At 36.2% G+C, this 17,964-nt stretch overlaps 1 protein-coding gene across 6 annotated transcripts in view; it reads right to left on the bottom strand.

Moving 5' to 3' along the window:
- Nucleotides 1-17,964, bottom strand: part of LOC139131379 (serine/threonine-protein phosphatase with EF-hands pef-1-like) — an 87,261-nt gene that overhangs the window by 10,191 nt on the left and 59,106 nt on the right. For 2 of the 6 annotated variants that reach the window (XM_070697397.1, XM_070697398.1), the window contains exons 4-11: nucleotides 17,256-17,383; nucleotides 14,161-14,260; nucleotides 9,022-9,066; nucleotides 5,790-5,944; nucleotides 5,104-5,218; nucleotides 4,093-4,139; nucleotides 2,813-2,979; nucleotides 2,159-2,195 (exon numbers count right to left, since the gene is read on the bottom strand). In XM_070697397.1, coding sequence (XP_070553498.1) covers nucleotides 2,159-2,195; nucleotides 2,813-2,979; nucleotides 4,093-4,139; nucleotides 5,104-5,218; nucleotides 5,790-5,944; nucleotides 9,022-9,066; nucleotides 14,161-14,260; nucleotides 17,256-17,383 — 794 coding nt within the window. Of the gene's footprint in view, nucleotides 1-2,143; nucleotides 2,196-2,812; nucleotides 2,980-4,092; nucleotides 4,140-5,103; nucleotides 5,219-5,789; nucleotides 5,945-9,021; nucleotides 9,067-14,160; nucleotides 14,261-17,255; nucleotides 17,384-17,964 lie in introns of all 6 variants that reach the window. The other 4 variants (XM_070697399.1, XM_070697400.1, XM_070697396.1 and 1 more) reach the window with 3 other exon arrangements.

The following is a 17,964-nucleotide window of genomic DNA, read 5'->3' as shown; positions in this document are numbered from 1 at the left end:
TCCATGGTAACCGTGGCAAAATTGGAACAGGTGACAGTATACCTTTAAGTATTAGATCTGTATAGGCAACATTTTGTTGTGAAACAATACAATGAAACATACAGGGGAAAACACAAACTTTAGGCCATACAACTCAAACTTATACAATATAAAATAACATTGTGAAACATCTATAGCCATGATTCTCCAATCAAATGTGTGATACTGGTCATCAAGAAAAGTATCCTCTTTCTCCTGTTGGTTGGTGAGTATATCTTATGGAAAAATATTCATTATAGAGGATGTACGTTTGGTTTTGCTCTTAAAATTCAGAGCAAAATTGTGCAAATATCTTATTTCAGGGCGAAGAGCAGAAAAAAGTACTACATTTTAAAGTATCATTTTAGGCATCTTGTTGAGGAACAGCCATTGCATATCCCTGTACCAGCACACACACAGATCAATATTTGATGTAATTTGACTGGTCAAGCCATTGGAACATGTGTCTAAAGTATCATTCCTAGGAAACCAAGCATGCACAACCTAACCCAACGGCTTGAACATCTCGGCTGTCATATGTCCTGACTGTTTTTGCAGCTTTAATGTATTTCAGATATTCCTTATGCAAATGAATAACATCCGTGACAAAAGATGACCAACCAGAGCATTGCTAAGTGTGTTTTTGCATAGCTGTCATGACACATCATCACTGACAAACACCTTCACAAAATCAAAGCTTGGGCAAACCAGTCAAAATGATACCATCACCTCATTTGAAATAACAGCGCCCTCTATAGAGAATACAGCATAGCAGGGACATTTTCAAGAATGCACATCACCGTAAATGGCATGACCTTTGTTCGAAAATAGACTCCATGGCAGTGTATCTTGCACTTCATTCTGTAACATCATCACATATCTCCATGGTAACAGAGAACCCAGAATGCCACTAAAACACCTTTGACATGTTAAACAGCAGATATTGTAGCCGGCATTGGATGAGATGACAGTTAAGTTCAGATATTAAAAACAAACGCTCTTTTCGGATACATTCTTGAAGATGAAATAGCTATATATCATGACAAACTTGACCTAGATGGTTAAACCTGTCTTGAAGCAAATTTACATTTCTCTTAACCACAAATATCCAAATTAATATTATCCAATTTAGAAACATTTTACATTGAAACCAAAAACATAGTTGTGAAGGCTATAAAAATTTCTCCTTATAAAACCATTACTCTCCTTCAATGTAAGTCAACATATAGTGTCATCAGTACTGGAGGGCAAAGGTCACAGGCAGTGAAATAGTTGAGTGACAATAGCTGTAACTTTCCATGATATTTCCATCATTTTTGTTTCAGAAAATGAATAACTTGCTGTACGTTACTCCTGTCCTCTAGAATACAGGTATGCTGACATGCAAAATTAAGCATCACCTCACTGCACACACGATGCCCTGTATGCTCTTTGTATTCAGTTGTCAAAAATAAAATCTGACACTACACGCTATACTGATAATCAGTGGTACACAAAAGGCATTTCAACATGTATTTTGTATACACCACCAAGAATACTGGAAGACAATGTCACAAGTGACAGCAAAGGGAATTCAAATTACCACCCTTTGGGCGCCAAAGTCTGTTTTTGTCCCCAATATAAAATAAACCCCTGTCAATTCTCAGATTTTTGCAAAAATTTTGGGTAAAATCTATAGCCAATGAAATGTGATGTTCATTTGGTCCAAAATTATCAAAAAATTACAGAAAAATTCATAAAAATTGGTAACATTTTGCACTAAAATTTAGGCGGGAGAAAATTACAACGCTCAAAGGGTTAAGTGATTCCTATAAAATATCATGATACCTGAAAAGAGAAAACTCTTATCTTCCAACATTCTACTGTGCGGCACACGTACACAAACCAGGCAAGTAGGTTACGTACATACTAGACATGCATGGACATATGCAACACAGCACAGCAGGTGAGCAAATGTTACAGAAATATTCCTTATAAACTAAGACGACAACAAAAATACTACATTGCGTGACACAGATACCTCACAGTGGGCTGCGTGACAGACATCTTTGCTGCGGGACACACATCTCATTGCATGACAGCATAAAAACACCAATAGGGAAATTGAAAAATTTTGACTACCTACTTTAAATATACCTACTCTATATTTACTCATGACTTCCTTGATGAAACCATATCTGTTGGAAGAAAAAAAGAGTCAGCATATTGTCACGTTTTTTGTCAAAATGACTGCTTGCCAATACCATTTTCATTATGGCCATAAAGCAATTAAATCCCATGGCAGTACCAATATATTTTTTTTTGATAAATTCAAATCAATGAATTGACACTATGAATGCTATTTTTCTTACGTAAACTTTAAATTTTCTACTACCCGTGTTGAAGTTGTCAAGATAATTGTACGGGACCACACGTATGACAAACAAAACTCACTGCCTTTCACATCAAATCATGTTAAATTTTTCTATGCCTAACCAGCAAGATCAGAAATTTTTGTTTAAATTTTGCTCGGAATTTTTCAGTCTCAGACCATATCCCCACCAACATTTTATATTTAAGATACAAACACCAAGAATATTTACAATGTAAAAATATATATAACTTTGGCCACATTTACTAGCCTACTATCAGAAAATATTCAACTCCTGTCTGCATCATGGTTTGGCCCATTCCTGTTGTTTTCTGGAGTAAAGTTGGACCCCTACGGAGGGAAACGGGCTTGAAAAAGTGCAGACTACAGGAGACCTGCACACGTTGGCAATGAAATGACCATGGAATGCATTTGCATGCTCACCTGAGATTCATGATATGGTCTTCGTGATTGCCCCTGTTGAGGTACACTTCATTAGGGTAGACCAGGAAAAAGGAGAACAGCAAGAGCGCTATTTCAACAGAGTTTGATCCCCTGTCGACAAAGTCACCATTGAATATGTAGGGATTCTCTGCAGACGGATGACCATTCTGACAAAAGAAAAAAAGAACAACGACATCATTTGATGACTGTATTTTATGTGAAAGACTGGACCTGATCAATACTACAGAGCCACAGCAAAGGCTTATTTTAGTCTTTTAAAATGAGTTAATTATAAATGCTGAAATTTTTCACACCTAAATTTCAGTGCAACATTTAACCAATTTTTTGAATTTTTCGATGACTGTTTTGATAATTTTGAACCAAGGGACATATCTTTTCGTGGGCTAAAAGTTTTTTTATCAGAACTTTGGGGAAAAGATATAAATAAATCGTCTCCCTGAAAAAAAATTGTGTTTTTGTAAGGGCGAAAAAATATGACACTCAAAAGGTTAACACCTTATAATGACAAACAACACTTTTTTCCACATTTGCACTTTTCTCTCAGGGTTATGACCAAACGTTAAACATCAAAGCTATAATTCACAATTTAAAATTAATGATAATTGACTTTGTCATTATTTTTGCTTCTTTGTTTTTTTAACCGAGGAATCCTACACAAACATGTTTTTGTTTACATTTCTAAATCAGATTAACCAGCTTTAAATATCTTCAAATCCTAATTGTTTTGTTTTGCTTTGAAATTAGTTTTCAATTCCAGCAGTTCATGCCTGCCGAATATTGGCATTCATTACTCCATAAGGGAGCATTTTGTGTCTGAACAAGCTGGTAGAATTCCTGTTGAAATTTTTTCCAAGCTACTTCTAGTCACGTAACAATTCTGTGGAAAGCAATCAAGTGTCCCCAGCTGGGTCGTATCTTTCAAAAAATTACACAGATTGTTAAGAAGACGTTCAATCAGTATTTGATACACAAGCTGGCTATTCAAGCCATACACCAGTCTCAGAATATCTGATCCTCCGCTCTGGAGATTTGTCTTTCATACATTCACTGCAAGCAATTTTTCATCGCGAATGCAAATTTGATTCTAAGTGGTGCTACCAGAAAATTTCAACCACCGTTGAAATTAAGACAGATTATCACAACAAAGCCGTGATGGAAAATAGTATTTTATGCAGCATAATATATCTGTCAACGAAATCAACTATCATGAATCAAGGAATCATGGTTGAAACACTACACATGCAAGCCTTATTGCTTACCTTGTAAAATATCATGAAAAGGTCATCTATTTTACCATGGAGATCACCTGAGGGAAAATAACATCATGAGACATAAGTACAGGATGCGCATCACGACACATGATCACAAAAAAACAGGTTGGGTGAATTAGAGAGCAGGTATGCTATGAAACTTGGCTACAAATGCCCCTCAAGTCAGCGTCCCACTTGTTAGATTGTCTTCTTTTTCATTAAGAAATATACGATCTCTTTCTTCAAAACTTGGGCAATCTATACTTTCTTTCCAATGCCAGAACATTTACAACTTGATATTTCTCTGGTAAAGTTCAGAAGGGGAATTGTGACTCACTGGTTTGTCTTTAGATTGACGCTGCTGACCACTACGGTATTGACTGAAGATAAATTGGTGCTGATATAGGATATATCAAAGATTATAAATTGGTGCTGATAGGATATCAAAGATCACACAATGCGGAGGTAAAAAGTGTGTAAGCAGATAGGCCTGTCAAATTACATCCAAACAGCACTTTGTATTTTTTGATTAAAATCCAGGACAATCTACAGTACATTTTCACAGCTCAATCTAAAACACGAAGTATCTTTCTCATGTTACTTCATTGAAATTAAAGTACCATATCTGACTTTCTACATCCATAAAATTTCTTTTTTAAAAAGATGTTGATGATCTCATGGATTGTAAAGAGATAGAAACCCTATACTAGATCAATCGATCCCTATACAACTAGCTCTGCAGGGTCTGATCAGGAGCTCTGCATATTAAACATCAACACAACCCAAGCTGAAGCTGATAGTGACAAATAGCCTAACCCTAGACAAAAGTAATCCCAAAGTCCCCGTTTCACTTCAGATTAAGTCTTGCCTGAAAGTATATTTCAGCGTTTTCATTTCACTGCCCATGCAAAATCACGCAGGCACTGTGTGATATTTTTTCTAATCCAAGGACCTTCAAATCTTTCTGGGGGCGACATCGTCTCACTGAAGTGTGAAAAACTGATTTTTTTTTTCACTCACCACATATCGTGATCTGTTTTGCAATATTTGTCGTCGCCTGGCTGATATTGGGTAGCAACTTCAGTTTGTTTCTCACTTCATGCAGCAGTCGCAGGGTATACTTGGCATGCAATATCTATTGAGGAAAACAAACAATTCAAATCGTTCCCTGATACTATTAATTTGTTCATTTGTTGAACAGAGACCTAGCTGTTCTAATACATTTCTGTCTCAGTGCATAATATCATCACACGTATGTTATTTTCACGAAAAATGTTATGGTATCAAATCTTTTCATATTCATATCACCACACACATGTTATTTCCACAAGAAATGTTATGGTATCAAATTTTCTCACATCATTAAAAAATTCATGTGAAGGTTGGAATTTCAAACATTAAATTTTTGGAAGGTTTTTCACAAAATATTGGAAATGTATGATGTATGCAGGGTGGCATAGCATCAAGGAAGCTGATGATTGGAGCACCCCAAACAAATTGCTAGTTTCATATGAAATCCTGGCCTGCTTTGAAAAAAGAGCACATCCACAGCAGTAACCCTAGCCTGCTGCTGTTCTGAAAAAAGTGTACGTCCTGAGTCCCTTCAAATCCTCATATTGCAGTTTTACAGGCCATCGTTGCCTTTTGGCAGACATTGCACTATTTGGAGTGCATGGACACTGGCATATGTCGGCCACTCAACTCACCTGCCCGTTCTTAAAGGCATCAATCATGTGTTTCACCACGGACAGGGTGACGGGGAATGTGACATGGGGTCCGCTGTACGTACTCTCAATGTTGATATTACTGAAGTCTGTCAGTTTCTCCAGCTCTGCATCCTCCTCCTGTTGGTTTGCAGACCCTGGCAATGGCAATGAAGTGATTTCATTATCAGGTTAAAAAGCGATATTACCATATATTTCTGGTGTACCATTGGGTATACTTAATACAAAGTGGGTTCATGCCACAAATAAAATGAAAAGTGTTATATTTATGAATAAAACATGCAGAACAATGACTGGTAATTTATCCTTGTTTAATACTTCACAAACTCTGGCAGAAAATCTATACTAGTCTTGTAGAATAAAATACAAACTGTAAGATTCAACAACTTGAACCCCTAAATCCTTGTATTGAATACATCCTTGAAACAGTAATACACACTTCTACCTATGCAGTACAAACAGGGATCAGCACTTTTCAAACTGAAATCAAATTTACCATCTAAATTTAACAAAAAGTCTGAAAAATGTGATCTTGAGCTTGTGGGTGACAACTACGACTTGTTGCTCAGGTTCTGTACCCATGATTTCATTTTTTGAATGCCTTTCAAAGACAGACTAAACTCCACTGGCCATAAAACTTTGAAGCAGTGATGCCATAATTACACTTCTACTGGAGCTCTACCATGCAAACACTGAGATTGGCTTTTTGTATGTAATACCATACTGTCAATTATTCATTCTGGTTTGCTTGCTAGATATCATTATTTACTAGGATATTTTTTTGCATCAAAGCAGACAAATCCCTTGATTTCTGATTTCTTTCTGGTTTATACAAAAGACAATACGATAAGCTTAGATTCTCATCATGATTTACTCAGTCACTTAAAAGCAAGTTATATTTCAAGAAAATCATAATGAGGAAATGATTTCAAACCATGGGAGCGCACTACAGCTTATACAGGTATACTCATAAACAAGTCATCGTTGATGACACAGTCCCCACTTGTTAATCGGTACTTTGATTACAGGTCCTCAAAGAGGATAGAGTCCTCTTCATTAGGTCTGTGATAAAAATACTTTTGAATGAATTCGCTTGATACATGTCTGAGTTATGGTTCAGGACATGAAAAAAATCGTAACAAAATGGTCGCACAGCGGCCATATTGGATCGCATCACAAAACAAATTGATGTGCATAGCTATGACATTGGTCGATGTCCTTGTACCAACTTTGAATAAAATTGGTCAAAACATGCGGATATGCCTGAGAAATGGCTCTGTACATGAAAAAATCGTAATAAAATGGCCGCCTGGCGGCCATATTGGATCGTATCACAAAACAGATTGACGTGCATATGTATGACATAGGTCAATGTCCTTGTACCAACTTTGAATAAAATCGGTTGAGATATGCCTGAGTTATGGCTCTGTACATGAAAAATCGTAATAAAATGGCCGCACAGCGGCCATATTGGATCGTATCACAAAACAAATTGCCGTGCACAGCTATGACATTTGTCAATAAGCTTGTACCAACTTTGAATAAAATCGGTTGAAACGTGCCTGAGTTATGGCTCTGTACATGAAAAAATCGTAATAAAATGGCCACCTGGCGGCCAAATTGAATGGTATCACAAAATAAATTGATGTGCATATCTATGACATTGGTCAATGTCCTTGTACCAACTCTGAATAAAATCGGTCAAAACATGCCTGAGTAATGGCTCTGTACATGAAAAAATCGTAATAAAATGGCCGCCTGGCGGCCATATTGGATCGTATCACAAAACAAATTGATGTGCATATCTATGACATTGGTCAATGTCCTTGTACCAACTCTGAATAAAATCCGTCGAAACATGCCTGAGTAATGGCTCTGTACATGAAAAAATCGTAATAAAATGGCCGCCTGGCGGCCATATTGGATCGTATCACAAAACAAATTGACGTGCATCTGTATGACATTGGTCAATGTCCTTGTACCAACTTTGAATAAAATCGGTTGGAACATGCCTGAGTTATGGCTCTGTACATGAAAAAATCGTAATAAAATGGCCGCCTGGCGGCCATATTGGATCGTATCACGTGCATCTGTATGCCATATGAAGTAATCCTTCTATCAAGTTTGAATGAAATCGCTCCAGGCATCTCAGATATCTGCGTGAACGGACGGACGGACGCACGGACGGACGCACGCACGCACGCACGCACGCACGCACGGACATGACCAAACCTATAAGTCCCCCCGGACGGTGTCCGTGGGGACTAAAAATTACTGAACGTAGTTCTGGTATTTGTTTCGAGGGTATTTTCAACAGTCAAAAATTACATACAATGTCTGCATTGTGATCATGTGATGGTAAAAAGGGTTGCTATATTATATTTAGAAACAGAAATAGAACATTTTCACCGGGAACTTGAAAAAACGCGGTGTATATATGTATGTGTATATATATATATATATATATATATATATATTTTTTTTTTTTTTTTTTTTTTTTTTTTTTTTTTTTTATTTATTTATATATGAGTCTGATAATGACTGTCACAATCTAATGATGACTGGTTGGGAGGTGGGAAGTGGTAAACAAATGTGTAATGTTTAAAAACTCAGCAGGCAAAAGCAAGTAAAAATAAATAAAATGCCTTTAGGTTGACTTTGTGATATTGGTGCATTGTCATTACAGAGGAAAACTGGCAGTAAAAAAAAAAGAGACAATTGTGCATCTCAACCCCCTTGAGATCATCATTTTCAAATGCTGAACTTGTATCTGTCTTGCATGTATATTCCTACACGACATAACTTAGTAAGCACTCGCAAAGAACATAGAGCACTACATGACAGCTTCCTGTCCCAGTGGAAAAAGTGGTATTAATGGACGTTGCAAATTTCCTCTTTCTACACTGTCGTACACACATGCATCAGGGTAACTGTGTAGGAATGAAAGCGTGTCAATGGTAGGGTGATGTATATATCATGCTGGACACCAACAAACAATCAGCAGCACCTCAAGATGGTTTAACCCTTTCACCACCATGGTTTGTCCCAAATCCATTGTTTTCTATGGTAAAGTTGGACCTGTACACAGGGAACTGGGGGTGAAAGGGTTAATGAGTGTTGGGCTGAGGGTTATTTGGGAAACGAAACAGAAATGATAACGAGAGGAGGGCGCACAGCTGATCTTTACAATCGTGTGGCTGTATATGGATCTTACATTGTGCTGCCATCTGCCAAGGGTTTCCGGATGCGGTATCCATGACTGCCAAGAGTGTGGAGGAGGAAAAAAAGACAAGGTGAGAGACTTTAAGACAACTGAACAAAACATTCAGGATGTCGACACTTCAAATTACGCCATAAAATGGTCAAGTGGCCATTATGTCATCATAAGAACCACACTTAGGGTTGAACACAAAATACTGTCCTTTGAGTTTTTCCAAGCTACCTTTATCTGGTAGTGACAGAAACAATATCATTTAGGGGTGCACTGTTTAAAACAAAAAGATTGAACCAAACTAAGGCTGCAGTGAACAGTTAAAATGAATTATCCCACATCTCCAGGATGATCCTATTAAAACCCTCTATAATCCTTAACTTTTTATGAAAATTTTGGATGATTTTGCCCAATTTCTCTGTTTTTGATGGGTCGCAAACAAATAGAAATAACAATTTTGAGTTCCTGACCATTGTACGCTAAAAATTTTCTTGAAGACACATTCACAGAAACCTTTAACATAATTATTACAGGTTTATGCCTAATAAATCACACCTGTTGAGAAAGTGAAGATTTTGTTCCAGGAAACAGGTAGGGTATATACTAGGGAGATAGAATCATTACCACTCAACCACTACCATGTAATAGGTAAAGTGTCTACTTGAGAAATAAATATGAAATCTCTTTCTGTACATGAATATGAGAAAATGTGAAAACTATGCTGGAGAGTTTCTGATGCAACAATCTTATAATTGATTGCATTCATTTGAGAGTATATCTTGCTTGAGATTTGATTTCCAGAGCAGATCCCGGTTCAATTAACCTCAGTTCACCTCCAATTTCCTGTAAACAGATCCACAATCACCATTGATAACAAATGAGTTCGGGTGAAACCATTGTGGTGAAAGGGTTAACAGACAGCAAGGACTTTTACAATTATCACTGAATAAAATCAATTGATGAAATGCAACCAATGAAAAAGCCCACTGTCAGCATTTCTTGGATCTAGTTGGTAAAAAGTTTTGTATGTTCCACCAATGCTAAGTTCCAAAATATATCTATTCATTTATGCAAAGTGAACCTTTTCTGAATATGCAAATCAACTGGTGGTGCATGACCAATTGTCAATGAAAAATATTCAATTTGCTTAAAATTGTGCGCTATCTGTACAAATAATGATTGCTGACTCTGTAGTACAGGAAAAGAATGTCTACATTGCAAATTTCTCTGTTTTAAAGCCCGTATCTGCTTCAGAGGTTTATCAGGTGCTTGTTTTGGCACAGATATCTTTTTCACCTTCCAAAGTAATCGACTGAAAATTTGTTAGACTGCATATTTCCTGTGTCAGTGATTTCAATGGAATTTTTTTGTTCTGCATCATTTTAATGGATAAACTATCACAGCGACTTTTGTGCTCATGGCGCATGATCTCTGTTGAAAGCAAATCCTTGTACTCCCCCTCTACTATAATCATGTGATGTTGCTTTCTCAAAGTTACATCCACTCATCGATCAAATATTTATACTTGTTCTTCTGATTTAAATCCCTTGAGCCATAAAAGTTGCCTGACAGCTGACAGAAATTGTCTAAAAGGCTTTAAAATACAGAGTACCTTACCGTTGCAAATACCAGTACATATAGGAGTTGAGAATAGTAATGATGTTTACTTCATTCCTGCTATGTTCAGATTCAAAACACCATAAGGGTGTTTTAAGACCTAATCTTGTACAACATCAAAGATATCCAAACATCAGAAAACTCTGCCATTTTTTCTTTCCATGAAAGGGTGTGCTCATAACTGCCTCTTGCTTGACAACGTCCAATCTTAACGAATACATATTAGGTAACAATTTTGCAAATCAATGTTCACCATACCTTAAATTCGGAGAGAATATGTTGTGGATTCTTAAAAGGGGGCTATCTACTCTTTTTTTAATCAAAGATCAGACAAATAATCTAAACTACCATTTCAAACTTGTTGAACCATGAGAGCAACAAGCGGGCAACATTATGCCAAATTTTCTGAATTTTCCTTAGTTTTGTGCACTCAAAAATTTGATTCAAATGTTTCACACCAGCGTGTACATATTCTCTTTATAGAAGCTGAAAACAAAGTGTCATATTTTAAATTATATAGCCATTATATCTCTAGTGAGCTTGATTCTCTCAATTCATCAAAGCCATCAAACACCATCTGAATGAATGCCACATTATCAATGCCGAATTTGTATAACCTCAACATGAAATTTTTAACAAGAATCTGAGAGAGGAAATTTACTTGTATTTACTGTCCACAAGGATGAAAGTAAAGCTGTGTGTTAATTCTCTTGAGAGAGTGAACGTGAGCCATATTCCAAGAACAATTTATTTCCTGGGGTGCAAGGCTACAGGAAGTAGATTGCTTTGACGCGATCGTTCCTTGAGAGGAATAAATGCGTGTCGATGGCCACTTTTTGAATAAGAAAATTTGAAATCTGAAATATTTGCTTGCCTTGAATTGTTCATTCATAGACTGAATGGTAACGGACACTTTGCGAACAAAATGAAAGGAGTGAAGGAGCTGTAGTGTCACAGAAGAAGTATCACATTAGTGTTTAGTTCTCAAGTTATTTACAAATACATAGAATGATATTGTGCCATCCATTTTTTGAAGGCATATTAAATTTCATTCCCTGATTTTTTATACAGATCTTTTCTTTTCCAATTGCCAGAGTTGAACCTTTCAGGACAAAATAGGGTGAGTGGGTGGAATAAATTAACGTTCCTTCAAACCTTTTTATCATAGTGAGGAAACAACTTTGATTGGCATCATATACAACACCTTGTACGGAAGTGACAATTAGACAGCTGAAGGACATGGCTTGACAGTATGGCAGGTTTCTTTTAATCTAATGATTTTTTTTGCTGTTTTTGTTTTCTATGGCAATTTCAAGTTCTTGTTACAATACTTACTATTTACCCTGTCAGCACAGCATCTATTTTGAATTCTAGTCCTGAACAGAATTCACCTATCAACGATAACAAGTTTACACCTGTACACGCTGAGTATATGGAAAAGATTTTTCTTAACATGCTTTGATGAGTAGGGCATAGACAAAAATAGTGAAAACTATTGTCAAAATTGCTGGCCCTTTAAAAGTCACTTTCCTATGAAAGATAAAAATTCAGGGCTTCAATTGACAACATTAATTTTGCTATTGTTTCCTAAACAAGAGGTTCAAGCAAGTTCATTACACTATCGCAATATACACCAGCATCTATCAGGAAGGAAAACAACATAATTTTGAAAGGAAATTGCGTTCAGCATTATATATAAGTGAATAAATTATGGCTACACAGGTCAGGATTTCGTGAGAGATACCAAATCATACATCAGTGTTGACAGACAGAGTGAGTAAAGAAAATTACACAGGGTCAGTAGGTCATACTGTGACCAGATTGTGGAGGGACCATTGCCTGTGAGCTTGCAAGACTGTATACTCAGTACAGTATGCCTTTAGTATGGTGGCCACACTACTAAAGGTAGCCTAAGAACTTGACCTATCACCTGCAAGTAGGAAAGAACACACCAACCTGCTGCATGAGCATGACATGTTTTTGAACTGAAGTGTATGAGGACAATTACGGTAACCCAGTTCTTCAGCTTTGAATGGTACTGGTAATGGGACACTAAATGCAGTCCCACACAGAGAGAAGAATATTCACCTTTACTTTCTCTGCAGACTACAAGAATATTCTATTTCACTTGCCACATGTGCTCAGTGCGGGTGAATGCAGAGTAGAATCTGAGGAGTTGAAGCTTTAAGACCACCTACAGGGTAACTGTTCAAATTCCACTTTTGTTTCAGTTGACAATTTGCATCTGCTACACTTCGAATATCAAGATAATAAGATTTGCCATGACGGCTGATCTCTAAGAGTTAGCCTTGAGAGTTTTAAAATATAGGTGTAGCTGTAGTGGCTGGTGATTTGTACAAGCCACAAAGAAGCTTATAGTTGCTGCTATGAATCATGGGATACATAAAGTGTTACAGCTGATACTGGTCTGTCCTTTGTTCAGGAAAGTTAAATGAGAAATGATCTCATCTAAACAGAAATTCTGGAAACATACTTTTCTCAAAATTCTCTAGTTTTATGCAAGTTTTTTTAAATATTTCAGTCCTTTCTCTACAGAGTTTCCAGCAGATTAGAACAACTGACCCTTTTAAAAGTTAATTTTCCAAATTGGCTATATAGCATTCTGTTTCTGACGTCCAACATCTGCACGCTAAATAACACAAATTTGTTATAGAAATCTGGCAGAAGGAGCACAGAATTTCGTTACGAGCACCATGCAGATATCAGTTTTCATTTTCATAATGAGAATTATGATAATGCAGACTTACAAACAAAACGTTTAATAAATAAACTCTAACTTAAACTTTCCACCATGAAGTTTTAAACCACTTTTCATGATCAAGAATATAAATCAAGAGTCAATAGTTAGGGATAAGAGAAAGAATTAACAATCTGACCAAGATCTGAAATTGAAAACTGACTGCTAAAACCCTGCATTAAATCTATAGAGGATATTGAAATTTGCAACTTTCATGAAAAACAAGATGGTGAAAACTTCATTCACTCAGCAGGCTACAAAATGAATCCACACAAGCCACAGACCAGAAACGTTGAAGATTTGCTCCCTTTATTTCATATTCTACTGTAACCCTCAACAAAACCAGAAGTATAGTTGGCTAAATACTCCATGGGGAGCCAGTTTGTTGTTCAAGCCAACATGGTGGAACAAGGGACAGAAATTGAAGAGTTTTAGATGTCACACTCAGCTGAAAAGAAAGGTAGATTCTCTTTACAAGGCAACTGCATGGTGCATTGAATGCGCACTCCTCTCACAAAGGTTCCTAAAAATACTCAATATTATTTCCAAACTCGAAAAACATTTCTGTTACCCCTGCTGCAATTGTATTCCAAACACTGCGAAGAAAACCAATGGGTGAAATACGTGAAGAACCCTTGTCATCACCATATTCTACGTCAATCAGTAAATATGTGTGTGTGCGTCCATCTTTAAACGGAAGCACTGCAGTGCATGTATGCACACAGACACCATTTCCGTCCATGACAATTGCTGGCAAGTATACTTACATATGTCGTAGTGATGGTGATTGAGCGCTCGTTGAAACTTGAGTTTGCCCGGTTCTGATTCGGCGACGTGATCAATCATATCATTGAAGAAATTGTAGAGCTGTGCATAGTAAATAAATGCAAACACATCATCAGAATCACTGATCTACTGCAAATATTTATTTAATGTACATTCACAGTATGCTAGTGATAATTATTTGTAAGATAATATTCTGTTCTTCTGCCAACTGACACCTGTTGAATTTTTGGGATTTCATTGACCTCTGACCTGAGGGTTATCACAAAGTCTATAATTGTATAAGATACAGTACTGGAAAGTAAGGGATGGGCCATTTGATACCCTTTTAATATGTGAGGAGCTGGGGAAAAGAAACACAACGGAAACTGTGTAAAAATCCTACAAAAGTTGGCATGACATCAAAATATTGTCATTAAGCTAAAGGAAAAAACTTTCCTTGAAGGTGTTAATGGTTAAGACATGGTGCTAAAACATTAATTTTACAGGCCACCCTCCATAACAAATGGTCTATCCCTAGAGCAAAACTCAAAATTAGACACAAGCCAAAGCAAAAAATGGCTGTACCACCCTGGCATTCATTGATCATATTACTGTAAATATATAATTTGAAAACACGTACGACCAAAACCAATGATATGAAAATACAGTGCAAACATCATGGACCATACAATTTTAATTTAGGGGTGGGGAGGTCTGTACATAACAAATGGGAAGCTATGTCATTTATTTCATTTGTTGGGGAGACCAGGGCCATCTCATCTTTAGAAAAAACATCTGGACCATTTTTGTGAGATGAATTGAACTCATTGTATTCTAACGATACCAATAGGGCATGATGAACAGGGGTTTTATTATTATAATCATTCATCAATCAAATTTCACTTCAGAATGACAGAAATTTACTGCCAGAGTAAGCAATAATCCTAAAAATTCTAGGTATGGTAAACTTAAAGACTAACCAATGTTTAACCTCTGTTGTCTAAGCAGAGATCCAGTTTCGTGATTGGAACAGTATAACAACTAATTTCATTGGACAAAATTTCAATGGCAGAAAGGTTACCTAGAAGGGTAGCTTGAAAAACAAGCACCATTCCAAAGATTGCAGTTGGTGACCAGAAAAAGCTTTCAACATGGAGAGAGTGTTTTTACCCTTCATCAACATTTCAATAATGCACTCACATAAAACTAATTATCCCATTTGGAATGGATCAACCAATTCCCATGCCGCTTCTCAAAGTTTGCAAAAAAACCGGCACGCTACAATGTACTCAACTAAATCAATCTCCTCCGGATTGTCAGTTTTCAGAATTCAATCAAACAGCGGTGCATTTTTCTCGGCTCAATTGGATTTCTCAAAGTTAAGTTATAGCGGCATGGAGAGCTTTTAGTAAAAGGTGAATTTCATCTCCCTGGGAATTGGACCCTAGGTGTGGACGACTTAATAAATTTTGTGCTTATATAGTTTTGACGAAGGGAAAAAAAGGTGTGACATGTTTGACAATCAATTTCTCCTTGACAAGAAATATGCATCTGTATAAAACGATTGTGAATCACGCATCAGACAGATAATTATCACTACAAAGTAGTTCCCGCTGGACAGAGGGAATATGGCAGTACGACAGAGGGAAAAATTTAAAATGCCAGTACTCCTGAGGAATCAACGATGAGTAAACAATATACACATTTAGATTTCCTCAATCTGAGGTGTCAATATTTCTGAACTTCAACTCTCAGCATTGTATAGCAATTAATACTAATGTCAGAATGGGTATTATGCACTCAGCAATACCTGACAATGTGTCTCTAAATGAAACATTACAATCTGTGCACTCTGGTTTTTATGAATGTTTACTTTTTGTACTGGTTTCACACAGCAGTTCAGATGAATCTGTGATTAAACGTAAAGGATTTTGTAATTTTTGAGAAAGACTTTTTGAAAAGGACTCAGATTTATTATCACGGGCTGGGTCAGATTCAAATGGAAATAAATGGCTGCTGTAATGATTACTGCAAATACCTTGGCCTTTGGCAGTTTATTCAAATTTAGCGATGCATATAATTTCCTGCAACTCTTCAACCTGCCTTTCTTTACATAGTTGTTGCCTGATGCATGCTACTAGTTTAATGAAATACATATATTTTCAACAGTGTTTTTTACGACTTATGATGTACCTTACAGTCAGAACTTCTGTTAGGATTTTCAAACCTGTGTAAGGTTGTACACAAATGTTTTTTTATTTACATAATATGTATCCAAAATGCGTACAACTACATGTAAGTACCTATAAAATAGCTGTATAAGCGATATCGAAAACTAGTTCAAAAGTCAATGAATAATGTGTTCAATAAACATCAGCAGTGACAATGTTTTTTTCTTTGACGAGTTTTACAATCTTTAATACTCTTCTGTTTTATTCTCTTACGACGGTATTATTTCTTACTAATTATTTCGACTTCTACTTCCGACAATGTCTTTGCTACCTGAACTCTATCATGACATAATGGACAGGATGTAGGACAAAATATTGCAAAATAATGAACATTTTTTATCAGCAAACATTGATTTTTAATCCTGGATAAACCACGCAATGGAGGAAAACCATGCGTGCTCATGTCTTTGTTACGGAGACTGCATTTTTTTCAATGCGTATCGGATTTACATAGACGTCCATTTACTTTGCATACTTCAGAATAATTATGCGTGAAATACGCAGAATTTTGCGTTAACGGAAGCTCTGTACAATACTCTCTAACAGTACTTGTCGTCCACTGACAAATTTATACAAAAAGTAAATATTCATAAAAAAACAAATTAAGAAAAATATACTAAATATTTAGAGGTTATTCCACACACACACAACACACACATACACAAACATACACACACAACACACACATACACAAACATACACACACACACACACACACACACACACATGTATATATATATATATATATATATATATATATATATATATATATATATATATATATATATATATATATATATATATATATATATATATATATATATATATATATATATATATATATATATATATAAAAGAATATGTACCTTCAGCTGGTCTTGTTCTCCTGCATACTCAATTGACTGAAATATGTTCCATGTTACTCGTCTTCGTGCTTCGAGCCGTGCTTGATATCGACGGTACCATCTCTGGATCAATAAAGCAGCTTTCATTGCTGGTGGGAAAAATGAAAAGGAAAAAAGTGAGCAAGAATTGACTAACTGCCTCTCAAGATTGGTCTTGTCATGAAATGTGCACACGCAGAGGTGATTTTATGGCGCTCTTAACTTTTCCAGTAAAATAAAGGGACAACTACTTTATGAAAGCCTGTAAAACTTGCGTGTTTTATAGGCTCTTCAGCTCAGCTGGTTACATTGTCTGGAGGGCCTGCATAAAATCAAATCAAAAACAGTGGCTATCATTTGACTTTCTTAGCCTACCTAGTTTATGTGGATGATATATGGTATCTATACAAGTCAAACAGGGAACACTTATTTGAACTACGTGAAGAAAGTAGGTCACTAAATTACACTGACAACAATATAACTCAGAGGGCAGAATCAGTGTGCCTTGAAAAACTTATTATTTTGTTTATCTCTTTTTTGCCAATGATGTGACAAGAAAATTGTATTGCAGCTATCAATATATTCATATATATATCTTAACTTTGACAACTAGTGATTCACTATTCCAAGATTCTCAGCATCAAAATGGAAATTCTGCTGTTCATTAATAATTCATAACTGCCTGTTCAGG

The sequence above is a fragment of the Ptychodera flava genome, chromosome 4 (assembly GCF_041260155.1).
Source record: "Ptychodera flava strain L36383 chromosome 4, AS_Pfla_20210202, whole genome shotgun sequence".
NCBI lineage: Eukaryota > Metazoa > Hemichordata > Enteropneusta > Ptychoderidae > Ptychodera > Ptychodera flava.
Note: the sequence above shows the minus strand (reverse complement) of the source record. Positions and strands in the feature narration are given on the sequence as shown.